Source organism: Pleurodeles waltl, chromosome 10 (genome assembly GCF_031143425.1).
Source record: "Pleurodeles waltl isolate 20211129_DDA chromosome 10, aPleWal1.hap1.20221129, whole genome shotgun sequence".
Classification (NCBI taxonomy): Eukaryota; Metazoa; Chordata; class Amphibia; order Caudata; family Salamandridae; genus Pleurodeles; species Pleurodeles waltl.
In genome coordinates this window covers 832,621,565-832,643,589 of record NC_090449.1, presented here as the reverse complement: position 1 = coordinate 832,643,589, position 22,025 = coordinate 832,621,565, and the positions used below count along the sequence as shown (strand labels likewise).

The 22,025-nt window shown below is 43.3% G+C and overlaps 1 protein-coding gene across 2 annotated transcripts in view; it reads left to right on the top strand.

The window, feature by feature from the left end:
• TPK1 (thiamin pyrophosphokinase 1) overlaps positions 1–22,025 on the top strand; it is a 1,483,703-nt gene that overhangs the window by 389,464 nt on the left and 1,072,214 nt on the right. For both annotated transcript variants that reach the window (XM_069211507.1, XM_069211506.1), the window contains exon 6: positions 5,009–5,104. In XM_069211507.1, coding sequence (XP_069067608.1) covers positions 5,009–5,104 — 96 coding nt within the window. The remainder of the gene's footprint in view (positions 1–5,008; positions 5,105–22,025) is intronic.

Here is a 22,025-nt window from a genome sequence, read left to right as displayed (position 1 = left end):
CCAAGGGGTCGCTCTCTCATGCCAATTTCATTTTTTAATAGAAATCCCTGGTGTCTAGTGGGCATTTCAAAAGCTGGATTGCTTTACAATCCGGCTTTTGAAATGCTCAGAGAGACTTCCCTTTTGAAGCCTCTCCGGCCTCCTCCACGTGATCGGAAGAGAAATGCTTTGCATTTGTCTTCTGATCGCGCTGGAAGCTGAGCTTCCAGCGCGATGGGAGGAGGCCTCTGTGATTGTCAGCGCGTGATCGGGCGCTAACATCACAGGGGGAGGGTGGGGGGGGTCGGGGGTGGAAGGGTAAGGGCTTCCCCTTCCATCCCTGCTTTGGGGGGGGGGGAGGGAACCCCACTCTGGGCTCTGTGCCCAGGACGTAATGATTATGTCCTGGTCACACGAGCACTGTGCCTCAGGACGTAACTATTACGTCCTGGGCACAGAAGGGGTTAAATACCCAGCGTTGAGCACAGACCCACTGCCTTAGTGATTGTAGTTCCCAGTATGTACAACTGTTACTAAATGTCTACTATCACAAGTTTGCACTGGCCTGCAAGATGGCAAACTGGACAGTGTAGATAAAATATCTTGCATTCACTATGCACATTTTGTGTTATGTAAAGTGTCTACGTACACTTTAACAACGAATGTAATGCACTTTATCGCAGGACCTAAGAGATAAGAACATAAAAAAGCCTGACACCCATACCACAAAGAGCAGCATAAACAAAGAATGGCATATCACCCAGGCATGTTTTTTATAGTATATTATTGTCCCCTGATTCTTCGAACGTTAGCAGTTCAGTTAACCTTTTGATGCCTGTGGGGCTTTTGCTGCACCTTCCAGTATGTCACTGAAGCACCAGTTGTGCATATTGACAGAGGGAGGTGTATTGGGGCGGAAAGAACACTGTAAGTTCATAAGTCTGGTGAACCTGTAAGTACTCAGTTTTACAGAGTGCCTTTAGTGTGGTGGCTCGATCCACCCACCTACCAGACAGTAATGTTCAGTTGTGCCCTTGGGATCGTGGGCCTGCCGTATGGCCAAATGCACAGGAGGCATCAGACAGCCAGAGGAGGATGGAGGAGAAGCACCATTTGGAACCGGATGGTACGTGACTATATGCAGGTAAACTTGAGGGAGGCATGGGATGCAAGGGTGGTACAGAAAATTGCAGTGAGGGTGGTGTGGAGGGAGCGCCATGCAAGACAGGTGGGAACGGGATGTAGAAGTATAGAAGGCAACTCCAGTGAGAGAGGCACAAAGAGAATACCATCCCAGGCCGACCGTCAGGGAACCCGCTGAAGGTGGACAGCAGCAACAGGTGAGCACCCCTGATCGGACAGAACAGCTGCATGTTGCGCTGTGTAGAATCTGAGTGGAACCACGGAAGCTGTGTTACCTGTTCCATTTGAAGATGGATGGAAACATGCACATTTGGAGCCATCTGTGATGTCTGCTTGTCCACTGGCAGTTGCCTGCCCTTCGGGCGGAGTCCATATTATCATGCAGAAGCATTAAGAGATCATTAGAATTAACCCGAGAGTAGCTCATAAATTGCCCACAAACACAGACAACCCCAAAACAAAGATCTACCTCCCCTCCGTTACATGATACATGCTATAGCGCCAAGAAATACTAGCTATTACTTCAAACTAAATAGTGGATTTCGCACTTTAGGCCAATGGATCGACGCAACATTGATTTGAGGGGATGTCAAGGATGAATGGCATAATAAACATCTCTAAACATGAAATCAATAATCTAATCACTACACAATAAGCACACCAGTTTATTTAGAAGGATTATAAATTTATTTCCCTATATTAACAACGCTAAAGTCAGGAAAATAACTCTTAAACATACATCATAAGCATATAGAATCAATAATGGCTGATTAGAACGTCTTATATATCTGAGTTTAATCAAAGCAAGTAAGCAAATTATCTCAAGTATCATAACACTAATTAATAACATCAATATTTGCAACAGTGAGATAGTATACATATGAGCAAAAGATGAAAGAATGTCAATATGAATCATGAGCATGTAAAGTCATGTTCCCTCACTAACCACTAATTAGCATTAACATGTTGAGCCTTCATGTAAAAAGAATTTGCACACACAAATTAGAAAACCATACTACCTCGGGTTATAGTAAAAATTACTATAATTATGCAGCAATTAATTTATAAGTTGCAGCTGGTACCTGTAAAACAAAAGACATATATAACAATACAATTTCATACATTACCCATAGAACAACAACATGCAGTCTACTTCAGCAAGGGGCCACTATCAGGAAAGTCTCAAAGGGTCTGGTCTTCATCGACAGCTAAACCCACACCATTAATACGACTCGAACCTCCACTAAGAACTCCCTCAATCTGAAACTCTGGAACAGAACAGAAGAACCCCAAGAACAGCTGACAGAATATTATATACATTTTTGCAAAGCTCACGATTGGTCAGTACATGGGGTGTTATACGATTCAGCCAATAAAACTATTGTTAGATAACTAAAAGTTCACTGACGATGTCAACAACTAAACACAATTATAACAATTTCTTCTTCTATTCCGTCTCGTCTGTGCCTCCATTGTTCCATCTCATCAAAACTTCACTTCTCAGGACGAAACGTCTCACAAAGTAACTTCTACTTCCATTCTCAAGGAAGAAACCACACATTAGTGACTATTTTAAACAAGAGAACAGTCAAACTCGAATAATGACCTAATAAATCTGACCTTGTAAAACATAACACAAAGACCCACTAGGGGTAGCTGTCTACACGTCTATAAGCTATTAATCACATTCTTTTAAGGTAGGCATTGAGCAATGGAAAATAACTGCCATTTTAGCTGATGTTTGCCTAAACAGAGAACAAAATGAATTATGGTGACCATTTACAAAAGTCACCAGTTTTTCACATATTAGTTCATCAATGGTCAATGCATTATTGATTAATAAAAATCATTTGTTAGAAATTTCCACTCCTGCATACATGAAGATATTATTATCCCCCCATGGTCTTAGGCACTCAGCAAACTAGTGGTGCCTGACAGCAACAGAATTGCGTGTTACTAACTGGTCCTATTTTATATTGTGCGGCAAGGGGTTTCGTAGCCCTTTCAGGTAGAGAATGAGAGTACTGCTAGCGCGCCTGGTTCTTAGAAAGTAAACTTACAAGGGGACGCTTATAGGCTGATGAACCTTTTGGATTGCATTAAGTTTCCTAGCCATGTAGTGACCAATGTTATCAATATTCAATTTAACCAATCAATAACCACGAAGAGAATCATTAATTATTAGACAATTTTATCTTCAATTCATGAATAACCATAACTCAATATACGTTTTAACAGTTTTTATTTCCCTATTAGTTACAATTCTAATGACATCAGTTAATTCAAACTTTATTCAGTCAGCTCAGAATTAGTTTATTAGCGACCACCAATAACATAATCTAATCAGAACTTGAGAAAACATATGCTCTAATGCTTCTGAAAAAGCGATCAAAGATGAATATATCAACATTATTAGCAGAGTTCAGCAATCAATTCATCAATCATTTATCACTGTCAAGTCACCCATTGAAACCCTACCTATCCCAGATTTGCATCCTCATGTGGGTCTTCATGCGAAAAACTATTTAGAAACGTGAATTTGGAAAACATCTAGCTAGAAGATAAACTATAAAAAAAAAACATCACAGTTGGTGCCTAGAATAAAAGGCACAAAAGTTAAACAGTCACATTGTCATAGCTACCTATCCACGGAATGGATCAGCAACAAGTCAGTCTTCGTCTTCAGGTCATCAATTGATCAGGAACACATCAGACTCTCAGCGCATGAGCCCGATGTCAGAATCTCGAATCGCATCTCCTGGTGTCATCAACTCTCCCCTCGCAATCTGCACCTCACATCGTATCCCGCTTCTAAAGTTTTAGTCCCTTGTCATGACTTTTTATTAGAGTTTTTCAGTCCATCCCCCTAATTCCCAATTGGTTAATTAATCACCAGTTGTGACTCTATCCAATAATTTTATTTTTGCAAATTTAAGAATTCTAATATTTCGCCGTTCTCAGTTCATTGATTGGTTCACTGTACGATGTCCTCATCATCCGGCTTATCAGGTATCGAAAATGTTGCATCTTCTTCTCCAGTCAGTGTCTCTATTGTTTGAGTCCTGGGAAAGTACATTGAGTCTGCCTTACCCCAAATTGTAACATTTTAGTTCCATTATCTCCTGTCCATCAGTACATTGCAGAAAACTCTAGCAAAGCAAATTTTATTAAACAGCAAACGGTTCGCGGTCAGTTCAATGCACCAGCAGCTTCTACGTTGTACGTTTATTATTTGGCTCCTGCATGATGCCTGGAAAGACTAGGACACAACTTCGGCTAAGTTAACTCTACAATATAATGCAAAACATAGGCTATACATCTTAATATGACATACTACTACATTATTATTACATATTTTCATTATTTCACGCATTTTTTATTATTTTAGTACAACTTTTGTATAAGTGGCTGTCACTCTCCATGGGCACATTTTCAAACGTGCACATTATTTTCTCTGCAATTAATTGCTCTATGAACTTTTGTTAATCAAAACACATAAACATTCATTAATAATTTCTAATTAGCATATCTGCTTCAACAGTACCGTCAGCTATTTATTCAGACTCTGGAGTGCCAGGCGTATCATTACACAGTGAAAGTTTAGGGAAGCTTGCTAGAACCTGCTAGAATGTGCTGAATGCTGGTGCCCCTCTTAAAATTATTATGATATGTGATGTGACAGCTGAGTTCCGATTGGTTTAGCCAGCCAGCTCTACACCAAGGGCTGACACCAGCCACTTAACTGTCTCAGGAACATATTATAAAATATAAACGTTAATAAAATAAGTATGTTGAAATGTTTTGGTTGTAGACATGAAATACATGATTTCAAGTTTTACTGTTTTTTTAATTAATGTTGCTTTCTTTTCTTGCTTGGGGTGTACAGGGATGTGAGTTGATTGAAACACCGAATCAGGACTTCACAGATTTCACCAAGTGCCTCCAGATACTTCACAGAAAGATTACAGAAAGACAGCTGCAGGTATACATTTCCAAAGCTTAATTATTTCTTTTTTGTAATTAAAAAGGTGTACCACTCTTGATTTTGCTGGGGATCTTTCCAACATGAGTTCAATATAACACAAGCTTTATTCAGTCGTAAACCATTTAAGCAAAAAAGAAAAAACATTGTTCATATAATTACATATACAATATGCTTCAATAAAAAAGAAATAAACAGCAAGCAATAAGAACATCATTCATTATTAACAGTAAAACCAATAAAATCTGTCAGTTCATATCCCAAAGCGTGCCTAATTGTAAACTACAACAGTTTTAAAAAATGAATTCGTATATACCATGCAGCCTCAAGAAACCTACTAACTGTATGGATCAGAATAACAGAAGCTCTTTAAGATCCTCAGAGCTGTAGCAAATTGCCTAAAGCCCAACATCTGACAAACTGGGCGAATCCACTTACTACGGGGAAGGGTATACGCTGTACAGAAGAACATAAAATGTTCAACTGTTTCCAAAGCAGTTTTACAGCATGGACATAGTCTAAGTGTCGGCGATGGCCTCCTACTATTAACAGAAGAAAGAAGTGGTGAACACCCATAACGAAAGCGAACGTACAAGCTCTTCCCCGAAATATTAGGGATGAGATCTAAAAAAGGCTCAAACTCAGGATACCATTTAAGACCAAGAAAAGTATTGGTCAATTGTCCATGTGATGAGCCAAGAAGGTTATTGTTCCTAACATAGGACAAATATACTTTTTTCAAGGACAATTTATGGGACTTCTATAAATCCTGTGGAATCTCCCAATAGTTCCAGAGCCCCAGGATACAAAACCACTTAAAAACAAGCCTGAACCATGGGATTGATGTTACATTGGGTCCTTTTAAAAGATCAAGAAGAGAATCTCTGTAAACAACAAGCTGGGGGGTCGTCCAAATTCTTACCCAAAAGAGTAATGGTTTTAAAGCTATCATAGCAGAGATACGATTAAAACCAAGATCTAAAAAGATAGGGATTAAGGGGGTGCTACTTGGGCACACAAGTAATGCTCTAGCAAAATTGTTCTCACCCACCGCTAATTTAAAAGTCTTACAAGAACCCCACACTACAGCAACATGAGTATTTATCCAAGTTTAGTTGCTGCTGGCTCCTACAGTTATCAGGACAAGATTTGAGCAGCGCATGGCTTTTATATTTTTATAGGTCCTCAGTTTCAATTTTTTTTGGGGGGGAGGCACTCAAAACCACTATTCATTCTCTTTGACAAATTAAGGCGTTATTCGGCAGGATTGTGGTTGTGCATATCAAAGCAAATACATTGCTGCATTGATAGTATACATTGTCCGTTTCACCTTGGTCACCATACAAGTAACAAGAAAATAAGTTACAACTAACCTACAGCTTGGTCACAGATGCATCTAATGTCTACAAATACATGTAACCACCGCTCTCATTGTGACTTTACGGAAAATGTTTTAATTCACCAAACATTTGTCCTCACAGAGAACACTGACAGAAGAAAAGCCAGCCCATGGCGTTAAACATGCAGTCCATGAAGAAGCATAGTGGAGGAGTGGGGTCATACGCGTATTGATACACTTGATAGTTACCAGGCACATTATCTGCAATATTTATTGCAATGCACTCTGATTTGTAATTGAGCTTCTCCAGTATTGTGGTATCTTTCATAGATTCACATGCTTGAATCATTCCCCGTCGTCGAAGTGGGAGTCCCACGGTACATAGAAAGCAATAAATAGATAAAGAAAAACTTTTTTTTTTTTTTTTTTCACTGTAGTCAATAGGAAAAAACACATTCAGTTTTGTAACTATCAGCCTCATTAGAAAAGGCCCAAACTTCAGCCAATCAGGCGAGACCACCCCTTTAGAATCCTCAGCACAGAGGCTCAGTCTCTCCGATTTTCTACCGCACGTCGTGTGTAAGGGAGTCTCCCTGAGCTCTGCTATGTTTACTTTCTCTTCAAGAGATATTCTTCAGCTTTCACTTTTGTTCTTACTGTAGTACTTCTTCCATCATGTCTACAGCAAGAAAAGGTTTGTTTAGACCTTGTGGGACTTGTGGAAAGTTAAGGCTTCATTGTGAGGACCCGCACAAGGAATGCATATACTGTCTCCATCCAGAGCATAAGGTCAAGGACTGTAAAATCTGCAGGACTTTTCCCAACAAGACTCTCAGAGACAGAGAAGCCAGGCTCTTACTTTGGCTTCAGAAAAGAAAAGCCAGAGAAGCTTTTTCTGAGGAGGAGGACAGCGACACATCAGTGGCCTCAAAGAAGAGGAAAAAGTCTGTGGAGAGCTTCTCCCCCAAGAGCAGTATGTCAGCCAAGAAGCTGCATGCATTTAAGGACAGACCTGAGGAACACGCTTCAACATCCAGGGAACTTGGTGGTAAGGTTCGTTCAGAGCCATCTACACCTGCTTCCTCCTCAAAGAAGCTCAAAAGATCTTCGAGTTCCCTGCCACCGTCGACGTCCAGGATATCCACACCGTCGACGACACCGTCGACGAGCGCATCGTCGACGGCAGGTCTTCCTTCATCGACGACAACAGCGACAGCCACGTTTACGGCTCCGTCGTCGCCAATGATTGTTTCCTCGTCTCCACTGTCATCTACGACTATAACGTCGGTGAGCTTAAAATACGGTCCCTCACCTGCTCACACCTTGAAGATCGCAAAGAAACCGTCAACGGGTAAGAAGATGAAGTCTCTATCGTCGACGCACTCATCGGGTAAATTCCGGGGCTCTTCGTCGACGATCCCACCGACGGAAGCAGCGATGGCGCGGCAATCCATTTTGCCCTCAGAGACGACTACTCCATCGACGACACACCCGTCGACGGCACCTCCGTCGACGGCAGCCCCGTTGACGGAAATTTAATCGACATTGGCAACGTCGACGGCAACTTCATCGACGCTCGCATCACCGATGACGGCTCCACTGCCGACGGCTCCGTCGACGCCTACACCGTCGACGAGAACACCATCGACGAACGCACCGGCGACGACAACGCCCTCGACGGCTCAATTTCCTGATCCTATACCCAAGCATTTTGGAGCATCTCCTTCCCTCCCTCAGAGAATTCTACCAATAAAAAGCAAGTCTTCTCTCCTACTACCGTACCATACCTCACCTAGTAAAGTTACACCAGTACCTCCGCAACATCTCTTTGCTGACAAGGAGGAGGAAGATGATGTATATTCGGATGATGTTTTTTTCCCGGTGGCACGTAGCCCCTCAGAACTACGTATTAAATGTCAGGAGGAGGATGAAGAGGAAAGTGACCAGCTTTATTTAGATCAGCAGAGGCAGAGTCACCTGCAACCTCAAGAGCAGCAGGAGCAGACGGTTCAGATGCCTGTCTCTTTGATAGCTAACCTACAGCAAATGATGCAGGACTATTATTCTAGATTTCCTCCACCTGGCTCCTCTACCCCGGTGCAACCTCCGCATACGCCAATATCCACCCCTGTTCGACCATCTGAGTCTACGGAACCTATCCCAGGTCCTTCATCTGGACAGGATGTTGATCCACCTACGTCTGAGGATGAGCAGGAAGAAGGTGAAATTCAGGACACTGACTCAATCATTCCAGAATGGGATGAATATCAAATTCAAACACCATCTCCTTCTACGCCTCCACCAGTCGACTCTCCACCGCAGGATATTGGTGGTTTTCATAGTGTGATGGAAAGAGCTGCAAAAAGATTTCAACTGCCAATAACATCAAAGCAGTCAGACTGTTTTCTATATGACTTCAAGGAGGATACTAGGAAGTCAGTAAAAGCTATACCCATTGTTGACTTCATTTGGGAAGAGGGGCTTAAGGTCATGCAGACTCCATCCTCCATACCAGCAGTATTACCGAGACTTGAGAAGAAATATAAAGCACCGGACAATTCTCCAGCATGTTTGGTTAGTCACCCTAAACCAGACTCGGTCATATCACAGGCAGCTCAGAGAAGGTCCAGAAATCCATCTTCATCTTTGACTGCCCCCCCAGATAAAGAGGGACGACGGTTGGATTCGATTGGGAAAAAGTTATCAACGATGGGGGCCACTACAGTCAGAGCAGCAAATTCCCTAGCAATCCTAGGAAGGTACGACCGTCAGATGTGGTCCGATATGTCGCAGTTTATAGATCTATTACCGGAAGATAGTAGAGCAGAAGCGTGAAAGATTTTACAGGCGGGTGAGAAGATCTCGGCTGAGATAATAGACTGTGCCATAGACGTCTCGTCTACAGGTTTTCGCCAGTTAGCCGGAGCAGCCGTACTCAGGCGTCAAGGGTGGCTGAAAGCTACATCGTTTAGACCAGAGGTACAATTAAAGATACTAGACATGCCATATTATGGTGAACTCTTGATCGGCAAGCATGTAGATGATGCTTTGCAATCTATTAAAACAGACACAGAGACAGCCAGATCTCTGGCAGCATTACAATACAAAAGACAGCCCTTTCGGGGAGCGAGAGGGAGAGGAACCTTTTCTTATAGAGGCGACGCACATCAATACCGTCAATACTCTTCTTACCAGGGACAGTTTCGTTCCACCTTTGGCCAGCAACAACCACATACCTTTCGACAGCAGTCATCCACACATTTCAGACAGCAAGCGAGAGGAAAGTCGACTTATAAAGCCAAAGAGGCAGCAAGGAAGCACTGACCTTCATCAGATGCCTGCATCCAACCCCTATACCAACACTCTAATAGGGGGCAGAATTTCCAAGTTCCTCCACCAGTGGTCCCAAATTACTTCAGACAAATGGGTGCTCGATATTGTCAACCGAGGACATACACGAGAACTCAATCAGCCTCCCCCTCATGTACCACCAAGAGAACTTCTGGCGCAGATTGCTATCTTAATGGAGAAGGGAGCAATAGAGATCCTACCAAAGTACCAGAGGGGAACAGGTTTTTACTCCCGCTTCTTCCTTATACGGAAAAAGACAGGAGACTGGAGACCTATTTTAGATCTTCGTTCTCTCAACAAATACCTCAAGAAGCAATCTTTTCGCATGATCTCCCTACAAGACGTCCTACGCCTACTCAACCGGGGGGATTTTATGACATCCTTAGATCTCCAGGACGCATATTTCCACATTCCCATTCACCCCAGTCATCGGAAATTCTTACGATTCAGGGTTGCAGGCACTCATTACCAGTTCAGAGTGTTGCCCTTTGGCCTCAGATCGGCCCCAAGAGTATTCACCAAGTTTTTGGCACCAGTTGCAGCCTACCTCAGGCAACTAGGGATACAGGTGTTCCCGTACTTAGACGACTGGCTAATAAAAGCACGAACAACGACAAAAGCTGCCAGGGACACGAAGACATGTTTATCTCTCTTTGGGACACTAGGCTTAACAGTCAATTACCCTAAGTCTCATCTAGATCCTTCCCAGAACATCATCTTTCTAGGAGCCGTCTTGGACACAGTGCAAGCAAGAGCCTTTGCTTCGCACGACAGACGAAAGAGACTTCAAGATCTAGCAACACGTCTCAGCAAAAGAAGGTCCGCTTCTGTTCGGACTTACAAGTCTTTTCTGGGGATGCTTTCGTCTTGCATTCCATTGATAGAAAACTGTTGTCTGCACATGAGAACACTTCAATAGCAATTAGACAATCAATGGAAACAAATAGAAGGATCTTTCAACGATGTAGTTCGGATAACCCCATCAGCAAAACAAGCTCTCAAATGGTGGAAGGATACCCCCCTCATCTCGGAAGGTCTCTCATTCCTGAAGGACAAGCCAGTGCATATTATAACAACAGATGCATCTTTAGAGGGATGGGGCACACATTTACCATATCTATCAGTGAGAGGGAAATGGTCCACTCAGGAGTCGACTCTTCACATAAACGTATTGGAGTTAAGAGCAGTTTCCTTGGCACTCAAGTCCTTCCTCACCAACATCAGGGGTTCCTCAGTCTTGATAAGAACAGACAACACCACAGTCATGCATTACCTCAACAAACAGGGGGGCACAAGATCGCAGGCATTGTCGTTAGAAACACAGAAACTGTGGCATTGGGTGATTCAGCATCAGATATCCATCAGAGCAGAACATCTCCCGGGGATCTCCAACACCTGGGCAGATGCCTTAAGCAGGACTCGAACCAGCTGCCACGAATGGGAACTCAATCAGTCAGTTCTCGACCGCCTCTTTCGTCGTTGGGGCAAGCCCAGTCTGGATCTGTTCGCGACCAGAGACAACAAGAAATGCCAACACTTCGCAAGCTGTCGACCGCAGAAGGGATCAAAGGGGAATGCGTTTTTGATCAGATGGTCAGGGATTTATGCATACACTTTTCCCCCGCTTCAACTCATCCCGAGACTTCTGCAGAAAATGAAGAGGGAGCCATGCCGGCTTCTATTAATTGCTCCCAAATGGCCACGCCAGTTTTGGTTCACAGAACTTCTATTACTCTTGGAGCAGCCTCACATACGGCTGAGAACACTGCCGGACTTGTTAACAACGAATCAGGGGCAGGTCCGTCATCCCAACCCGACATCTCTTCGATTATCAGCCTGGCTCCTGAATTCTATGAATTTGACGGTCTAGATATCCCTTCAGATTGCAGGGAGGTACTTGCCTGTGCCAGGGCTCAATCTACAAACAGGACGTATGAGTTCAAGTGGAAAAGGTTTTGCATATGGTGTTCAACTTCCAATGTTCATCCTCTAAAGTCCTCTCCTGAACAGATTCTACCATGTCTGTTGCATTTAGCTAAATCAGGCCTTTCCCATTCGTCTATCAGGGTCCACCTCGCTGCTATATCCCGTTTCCGACGAACATCTCACTCACCATCTTTATGGTCATCCTGGATAACAAAGCAATTTCTAAAGGGCTTGTTCAGGATGTTTCCACCGATTCACCGTCCTCCCCCTCCATGGCATTTAAATATTGTGCTCACCCAATTAATGAAGCATCTGTTTGAGCCCATTCATAAGGCAGACCTCAAATATATTTCTTTGAAAACAGCCCTCCTTCTGGCCCTCACCTCAGCGAAGAGGGTTAGTGATATCCAGGCTTTCACAGTCTCACCACCGTTTCTCCAATTCAAATCAGAGGTGGTCATTCTAAGAACTAATCCAAAATGTATCCCCAAGGTTCCATCGACTTTTCATCTAAATGAGCCAGTGGTTTTGAGAAACTTTTTTCCAAATCCGCAAACTCCAGCGGAGCGCGCATTACATTCTCTAGACATTAAACGATGTTTAAAATTCTATATACAAAGGACTAGCAGTTTCCGTAAATCTGAACAACTGTTTATTAGTTATGGGCGGATCAATAGAGGCAAGGCCGTTACTAAGCAGACCATAGCACGCTGGATCTCTTCTGCCATACAACTCTGCCACCAGTTAGCAGGGAAACCGTTATCATCCAATGTCAGAGCGCACTCCACTAGAGCGGTATCCACTTCGGCAGCTCTATTCGCAGGAGTCCCTCTGAGCCAGATCTGCAGAGCGGCAACGTGGACACGTGCCCACACCTTCACCCAGCACTACTGCCTGGAAGCTACTGACAGAATGGATGCCGTGGTAGGACAAGCAGTGTTACGTAATTTATTTGCATAAGGTGAGCTAATAATCTCTTTACCCTCCATCCTCTATGTATTACCAGACTAATATTTTTCATGTAGGTATATATATCTGTATATGTATATATTCATGTATATAATCATAATTTAACTACCTATGTGAGTTCACATAGGAAGAATTGTGAACAGACATGCTTCTGGTGTTCAGAACTCAACCATCTTTCTTACTGCTGACTACTCTGATTCAAGCATGTGAATCTATGAAAGATACCACAATACTGGAGAAGAAAATAAGTTACTTACCTGTTGTTCTCCAGTATTGGTATCTTTCATAGATTCACATGCGACCCACCCTTCTCCCCATAGGGGCTCACCTCTTTTATTTTCGTGTAATCACTAGTGCGGAGAAATCTGAGAGACTGAGCCTCTGTGCTGAGGATTCTAAAGGGGTGGTCTCGCCTGATTGGCTGAAGTTTGGGCCTTTTCTAATGAGGCTGATAGTTACAAAACTGAATGTGTTTTTTCCTATTGACTACAGTGGAAAAAAAAAAAAAAAAGAAAGTTTTTCTTTATCTATTTATTGCTTTCTATGTACCGTGGGACTCCCACTTCGACGACGGGGAATGATTCAAGCATGTGAATCTATGAAAGATACCAATACTGGAGAACCACAGTTACAGGTAAGTAACTTATTTTAATCTTTACTGACTTACTTTGGCACAAACCATCTTTAACTAGGGACAGGGCTCAACGGGAAAAAGCAAGCCTGTAGATTGATGTTGTTTATTGTCAACAACAGTCTGTCGCCGGAGATCTACACCGGGGCTGCGTTCCCAAAAAGCTTTTTTCTCTCAGTTTTTATCTATTAGACATAGAACTGATGCGAGTAACTTTCACCCATTTTTTGTTTTTTGCATATCCAGTATAGATGAACTGAGTGTAGTTTGCACTGTAAGCTTAGGAGAAGGTTATTGTATATAATCCTGATGAAGCGCCAAGTGATCCGTTTGGACTTTTTAAGTTGCGAAACATGTTGACTTATTGTAGCAATTTCTTTTTCCTCTCTTTTCATAGAGTGCGGGGTCAAGATTTCCCTCTCACTCTGCATGTTTTTTTAATCTTGACCGGTTCCTTTCTCGCTTAATAAAATCTGTTTTTCAAGTGGGTGGCTGAGCCAATTTTAATATATATATTTTTTTCTCTCCAGCTCTTTTTTCTTTCTCTGTAACGTATAGGTTTAAATTTACTCCTATTTTTCCATATTTTGGCACAGATTATCACAAAAGATCTCCGGCAAAGAGCCCCTTTGAGGGGCCCGTCAGACATTGCAGTGCCGGTCTGACGTGGAGCAAGCCCAGTGATGAAGCATGACATCGTACAGATGTGTGAGGTCTTTTGGTTCTATATTTAGAAGTGCCTGAGAGAGCTGTGTTTTCCTTTCTCTTTTGGAACAGTGTACTTTATTTTTTCAACATAACGATTAGGGAGAGTGTACACTGGATGAATCAATGTCCCTGTCCCCCTCTCTGCCTACAGTGACACAATGGCCAAATAAATGATGGTTTGAAATGCTACCCAAGTGACTGGCACTGGTCAGACTATTTGCACGCATTCATCCCATCACCTTTTGGGTGTTTGATTGCCAATAGTATGCCTGGAAAAATGAGACTGATGCAGCTTTCCAAGCTTACTGCTGCTGATGTTTATGAATTTCAAAAAGTAGTAAATTTGCATCCATTCACAGAGTCCTTCCATGGGTACAGATTTACTCCTTTTTTCAAACCAGTGACTATATGTTTTTAAGATCCTGATCCAAAAATGAACAAGTTAATACCTCTTAGTCAAATGAGAACAATAACAAAAAACTGCACAGACAAACCGCACCCGACTTAGACCCCCCATCCATAACTACCAATCCAAGAATGCTTTTGACGTGTCACAAACCAAATACTCTTGCTGAAGCTACGCTCCGGCTGTCCCACCCATGCCTGGTCATTTTCTCTGGATCACATGACTAGTCATGTACAACGCAATGGTCAGGTGTCCCTGCTCTGGAATCACTTAGTTTAAATTTATTTCCACTGCACACACTCTTTTTCATCTTTGCTACAAGAAACCTTGGTGGTAGAGTTGTCAAATTGATGCATGCGGGCAGGGCTTCATGTTTCTAGTCCTCAACGTTTACAAATAATTTTATTAAGTGATTGATGACCCCATGTACTAAGCCAGAGTCACAAATTGAGGGAGTGCAGGCAAAATATTAGGGCAGGCTAAGCCAGAGCTGAGCCATAGGTCTGGCTTGGCTTGAAGAATCTTTGCTGAAGCTGAGCCATGAAATTGTTTGCCGTGCACATCGTAGAACAAACATAATGCAAAAATATCACAAAATCTCTTCAAAATTCAAAAAAGTTTATTTCTTTGACATGCAAGAGTGTGTCACGTTTAACAGGCTCTTCAGAATAGGGAATGTCTATTGGGGGTGTGGGGTGAAGGGTATTGATTTCCTATGGCCAAGGTCACTTTAGACTGGAAGGGGTGGTTGTCCATAGACATGTAGCAGTTGCCAGTGGTAGACTTAGCATCTTTGCTGTGGTTTCCCCTAATATTTGCCCTCTAATGACCTGTTTTTCTGACTAATTTTTGCAGACTTTAGGAGCCAGTGCTAGAGTGCAGGTGCTCTGTACTCTAAACATGGTAACAGTGGCTTCTCCACAATTGTGCATATTTAATTTACTTGTACTCCCCTAGTAAAGTGAATGCCTTGAAACTAAATGATACTAGTTGGCCTGCAGCACTGATTGTGCCACCAACTACAGTAGCCTTTCAAATATGTCTCAGTCCTGCCACTGCATGGCCTGTGTGTGCAGTTTTAAACTGCCATTCCGACCTGGCAAGTGCGCCCATTTGCCAGGCTCAAACCTTCCTTTTATCACATTTAAGTCACCCCTGAGATAGGCTCTAGTTAGCCACAAAGGCATAGTGCAGTATATTTAAAAAGATGAACATGTCCTTTTAAGTTTAAAATGTCCAAGTAGTGAAAACCTGCTAAATTAATTTCCCATTACTCCAAGGCCCATCTCTACCATAGATTACAATTGGGGTTACCCCGAAGCATCCTTTAAGTGTAACTTTCAGTTGGGAAAGGATAGAAATGTAGAGTTTGGTGTCTCTGGACTCACAATTTAAAATCACAACTTATTGTGAAGTCGGATTTTATATTGTAAGTCTGAATATTCCACTTATAGAAGGTTGGTATTTTCTTACTTTAACCGTTCTGTGCCTTTGCCTGTCTCTGAATGCACGTCTGGGGTGGATGGCAGCTAGGCTTTGTGCATTCCCTCTAGACAGTCACACACAAAGGGAGCTTGGGTGTGACATTTGCTACCTGATGGCCCATCACCAGGCTGATGGGTCTTCCTGGGCTAGATGGGTGGGAGGAGCTGACACACCTGAATAGGGCTGTGTCTTCCCTCACAGAAAGGGCTGCATACCCCCCCTCCTCCTCCTCCCTTCCCTGTAGAATGTCTGGTGCCAGGGAAGGAAGGGAAGGGGGACCTTGTGATCTTCAAAGGCCTCTTTGAATTCTCCCCCACTTCAAAGGCACATTTGGGTACAGGTTCTGGACCCCAAACCCCACCAACTCTACTGGAACCAGGGACACTAGCCAGGAAGAAGGACAGCTGCGCTGCCAGGAGGGACTGACACTCTGCAGCTGCATTGCTCTGTTGACCTACTGATTGCTGTGTGCTGTGCTGTAGGAGGGACTGCCACTGTGCTACTTGCTTTGTTGTGTTGGCCTGCTGCTCCTTGCCTGCAGCCAGAAGGAGAGGCCTTTTCCAACTCAGCACAGGTACATCGAGGACTTTGTGCTAATAGGAGCCGACAAAGCTCCCCTTTCGAAAGCGATGCAGCAGCTGCTTGGCAACATCGCCTCAACACCCAGTGCAGCTCGATGCCGACAGACATTGGATTCACGATCTTCGCTGCTCAATGCCGATGCATTTCCATTCACTTCCATGGAGTTCGATGACGAGGCAGGACCCCCCTTTGCACGACTTGACAACAACACAGTGGATTCTTAACATCGACAAAGGCTCCATCGAAGGTACTGTTTTAGCGTGAACTGTCTGAATCCTGTAGCCAGCCTAACCCCCGTCATAGTCGGCCTGGATTTTGGATTTGCACTGGTCCCTCGCAACCTCAAGTAATCTTTTAACCGCTATTGACTTCTAAGCACTGTTTTCACATTTAATCTTCAAAAAATCATATTTGGGCTTCTACTTATTGGAGTTTTGTTGTTGTGGTCTAGTTTTACTCAGATAAATATTCTCTATTTTTCCACACTAGTGTAGAGTCTTTTGTGGTGTTTTTCACTGTGTTACCGTAATTTAAGTGTAGCACAAATACTTTATGCATTGCCTCTTAAGTTAAGCCTGACTGCTCTGTGCCAAGCTACTAGAGGGTGAGTACAGGTTCATTTAGGGTGTGTATCTGACTTACCCTGGCTAGGATTGTGATTCCTAGTTGGGCAGGGCACATTGCTCTGCCAACTAGAGACTCAGGCGGTCATTACAACATTGGCGGTAAAAGCCGCTTACCGCCGTGCAGAAGACCGCCAACACACCGCTGCGGCAGCAGAAATCCACCACAGCTATTATGACCCACAGCACGGAATCCGCCAAAATTCAGACACCCATACAAGCCCGCCACACCAAAGGTCAGTGATAAACTGGCGAAAATAAATCCTCCACCGTCACACCAACAGAAATACGCCCACACTATCACGACCCACGAATCCACACAGCGGTCTTTCAACTGCGGTATTCCATTGGCGGTACACACCGCCGCGCTCAAAATACACACACATTTACAAAACACTACCACATTGGATAATTAGAAATATACACACACCTGATACACATACACACACCACTCCCACACATCCAATACAATATAAAACACACACCCACATCACCCACAAACCCCTACAACAACAATTGCTGTACTTTAACATAAAAGACATCTAATCAATATAATGTGACCACATTGTAGCTTCTGACGAGGCAACCATGAGTTTAATTCTAAAACGCTTATTGAGCACATACAGAGAAACAAAAATGAAAGAAAAAATGAGCCAATCAGGTCAAGAGTTTAAGGACTGTAAGGAAAGTACACTGTTATTTTAAGGAGCCAGCAGCTTTTCTTCCCAGCATGCACTGTACTGGCAGTTTGCCTCACAATCTCAGTACATTTTAACAGGTCATGCTGAGAGTATCTCTTAACACTCAGGGTTACTTTACCCAGTTTTTCTCAACTTTTTGCGCCAAAAAGTTAGGTATTTTTTGCACTTCATTCAACATCTTTGAGTGTATTGTGCATCAAACCCACATTCTGTGTGTGTTGTCTGTCTTCCTGCCTCTCACTCAGTTAAAGAGTGTGAATTTTTCCACAAAATGTCAAAGAGAGCCCTAAAAGACCATAAGGGCATTTGCCTGAGAAGAGAACCCGAGGACCTGTGTCAGGAGGAAGAGAGAAAAAAACAGAGAACAAAGGACAGAGAAGGGACTCCTCCTTCTGAACCCAGAACCTCTTGCACTAAAGAGTCTCCTAGAGGAAGATCTAGAGAAAGGAAAATAAAAAACATTGTTGCCACCACTCTGGACAGTCTCACTGCCCTAGAGAATACCCACTGACATCGAAGCATGCATTGGCACCGACTTGCTGGCCATAGAGAGGACCGCAAACGTTGATGGCAACACATCAGATACCGTTAAATCCACCATTGAAGTTGACTGCAGTCACAACACCTCAACCGTTGATGGTGAGACTACTTGACACCGACACAACAGTCAACGTCGAGGAGATCGAATTCATTGATATCAATGTTAAGATCACAATCAAAACACTTGACGTCAAGGAGATCGACTTTGAGACAGTCAGAAATCTCCATTTTCTCAGTTTCTGATATCCATCAAACAGAAGTAGAAAATCAGACTAAACCAATTTCAATATTTCCACAAGAGGATCCTGTTCAGGAACACCTTACTCCTTCAAACTTATCTCCTAGATCTACTTCTCCAACATGTCCTGTTATTCAACCATTGGAACTAGAGTCAAGACCATTAATTTCACCACACACCTTCACCACACACTGAAGGTCCTCCGCAGTCATCTTCTCCATGACATTCGACCTCAAGAAGGAGATCACCTTCTCATTCTCCTTCACCAACTAGATCTTGTTCCACTGACTCTTATTCTCCATACACTCCCACTTCCCTAGCAGTGACACATCTTAGGTCTAGATGTACTAGACAGAGGTGCCAATAAACTAAGCATTCAAGTACAAATGCAACAGACAACTGTTTCTGTGATAATGGAGACTCTGCAACCAAGAGCTTCACTAAGACCTACCTTACATTTGGTACTGGGATTTGCAAAACCTGCCAAAGAAAAGTTCCTTACACTATCTACTGTTAAAGCTGCAACTTCTTATCTTTTCAAAAAATGCAAAGCTTGAGAACAAGATCCTAGCTAGCTAAGACAAGATCGAAAACCAGGCTTGGTAATAGTCTCTGCTATAAAAGAGGAACATCCTTCTGCTCCAGAGTCTTCAGTCCCTCATGAAAAGGAAAGTAAGTGACTTGTTACATTAGGAAGAAACATATGTAACTCTGCAGCTGTCACTTTTAAGAACTCTAGTGCATCTGCTCTATTAGCCGGAAGTGATAGATGGCTATTGGCATCTCTCATTGTGTTTGCAGATGATCTTCCTAAAGACAGAAGACAAGGTTTCATGGAGATTGTTCAAGAACATCAAACTGTCTCAAATCAGTGCATCCATAAATTGAGCAGATCTGGCCATAAAACAGTTTTGCAGTGGTATATATCTGTGCAGGATGTCTTCTCTGAATAAGGATGCTCCATTGAAAATCATGAACCTTTCTTTCGCTGGGCCAGTCCTTTTTGTAACCCACACTGATGAAGAAATGGGAAGAATAAAGAAAGAGGCAGAAGCCATCAAAGCTGAGCGGTTAGAGAAAAAGAAAATGTTTTATTGTTCCCAAGACCATAGTAGAAATTATAGATTTCGGTCCAGGCAGGGGGTTCTACCCAATTAATGGTCCTTCTTTTCTCAGTCCCAAAGGTTGTCAACAGCAATATCGACATCGACACTGACATCAACAGCAACAGTTCCATCTTAGGAACAGTCAAGCAAAAGGGCAGCAGCAACAACAGCAGACACAATGTCAATTCTCTTCCAAATCATGACCAACATTAAAACAGTGAAAATCACATTTCCTCTCTTCTACTTCCTAGTCCGGTTGAAGGAAGTGTTTCACATCGCTTAACAGAGTGGAGATTGATAACCACCAACAAATGCGTCTTGCAGAGCATCCAGAACGGCTACACTGTCCAGTTAAAATATCCTCCACCTTCAGTACCTCCAATATCGGCACCAAAACATCCATTGCTGCAATTAAAAAAAAAAGAGGTACAGTCTATACTCCAAAAAGGAGCAAAAGAACCAGTTCCTTCACCTCAAAAAGGAAAAGATATCTATGCAAGATATTTTGTGGTACCCAAGAAAGGCAAACAAACGGAGTTCAGGTCAATACTCGACCTAACACAGGCAAACAAATATATCAAGAGACAAACATTCAGGATGCTAGCCCTACAGCAGATGTATCAACATTTAATGAAAGGAGACTAGATGTGTTCTGTGGATCTCCAGGGAGCATATTTTTAGTGAAGAAACACAGAAAATTACTAAGATTTGCAGTGGGAAAAGCCCAGTAACACTACACAGTCCTTCCATTCGGTCTAAAGTTCTCACCCAGAACATTTTCCAAATATATGGCTGTTTTTGCAGCTCACCTCCGGAGAAAGAAAATCTACATTTACCACTAGCTAGACGTTTGTCTGGTAAAGGCACCTTGTTATCCTCAAGCACAGTTGGATTTCAACATAATAACCAAACTCTTGACAAGTCTGAGCTTGCAACTGTTAGAAATCGGGTCTCTAGTTGGCAGAGGTATACACCCTTGCCCAAGTAGGGACCACAGTCTTAGTCAGGATAAGTCACAACACAACACAAATTATCCTTTGCTCACTCTCTGGTAGCTTGGCACAGATTAGGCAGCCTAACTTAGAAGGCAATGTGTAAAGTATTTGTACATTAACTCATAGAGTAACACAGTGAAAAAAAACAAAAAAAACACACCACACAGGTTTAGAAAAATAGATGATATTTATCTGAATAAAATAAGGTCAAATGATGAAAACTCAATGTACACAAGCAGAGTTATGAATTTTTAAAGATTAAATCCCACGAAAGCACTTAGAAACACAATAGCTCCAACTGGGGCTACCATGGTGTCGTTGACGTTGGCATAATCCAACGTCACAGGCGCCAGTCACAGAGTCGCACAGACCCCCAAGTACAGTACCTTTTGAAAACAAAGAAACAAAGACGTCGCACAGAATCTGGGAGATGAGGCATCGCTTGGGCCTGTGCGGCATCAGTCCCTTGCGGCATCAGTCCCTTGCGGCGTCCGGGGAGATGAAGTGTCGGTTCTGCACTGCGAGGCAGGTGGCGGTGACGCATAACTTAAGTCTGGTTGCAGAGGGAGCTGGTGCGGTGTCGGTGGGGATGCATCGTTCCTTGTGACCCTGCGGGATCAATAGTTCCAGTCGGGCAAGACGTGATGTGTGGAATTTGCAGTGTCGCAATGACCCTGCGTGACGTCAGTGGTGTCGCGGCATGTCAGACTTGCATTTCAGGTCACGGTCGTTGCGTGCACCAATGTCCACGTAGCTGGAGCAGACTGTGGCATCAGTGCTGGCATTGCAGAAGTCATTCCCGGTGTCGCTGAAGTCGGAAAATTAGCTATAAGACAGTAGATTAAGTCTTTGCTATCCCTGAGACTTCAGAACAGGAGGCAAGCTCAATCTAAGCCCTTGGAGAGCACCTTTGGGGAAGGCAGAATCCGTCAGCAAAGTCACAGGACAGCAGGGCAACAAGCAGGGCAGCAGTCCTTCTCAGCAAAGCAGTCCAGATGAGTCCTTTGGGCAGCCAGGCAGTTTCTCTGACAGAGTGCAGGTGTAGATCCAGAAGTGTCTGATTTGTGGGGTCAGGGACCCACTTTATAAACCCAAAAATGCCTTTGAAGTGGGGGAAACCTAAGAGTGGTTTTGAAGTGCACAAGTTCCCCTTTAAGCCCAGTCCTGTCTGCCAGGATTCCTGTGTGGGGGGCAGTTATCAGTCCTTTGTGTGAGGGTAGGCCACTGGCCTTTGAAATGTAAGAGAGAGCCCCTCCACCCTTCCTGCCCAGTGAGACCCATTCAGTATGCAGATGAATGCAGATGTGACTGAGTGTCCTGT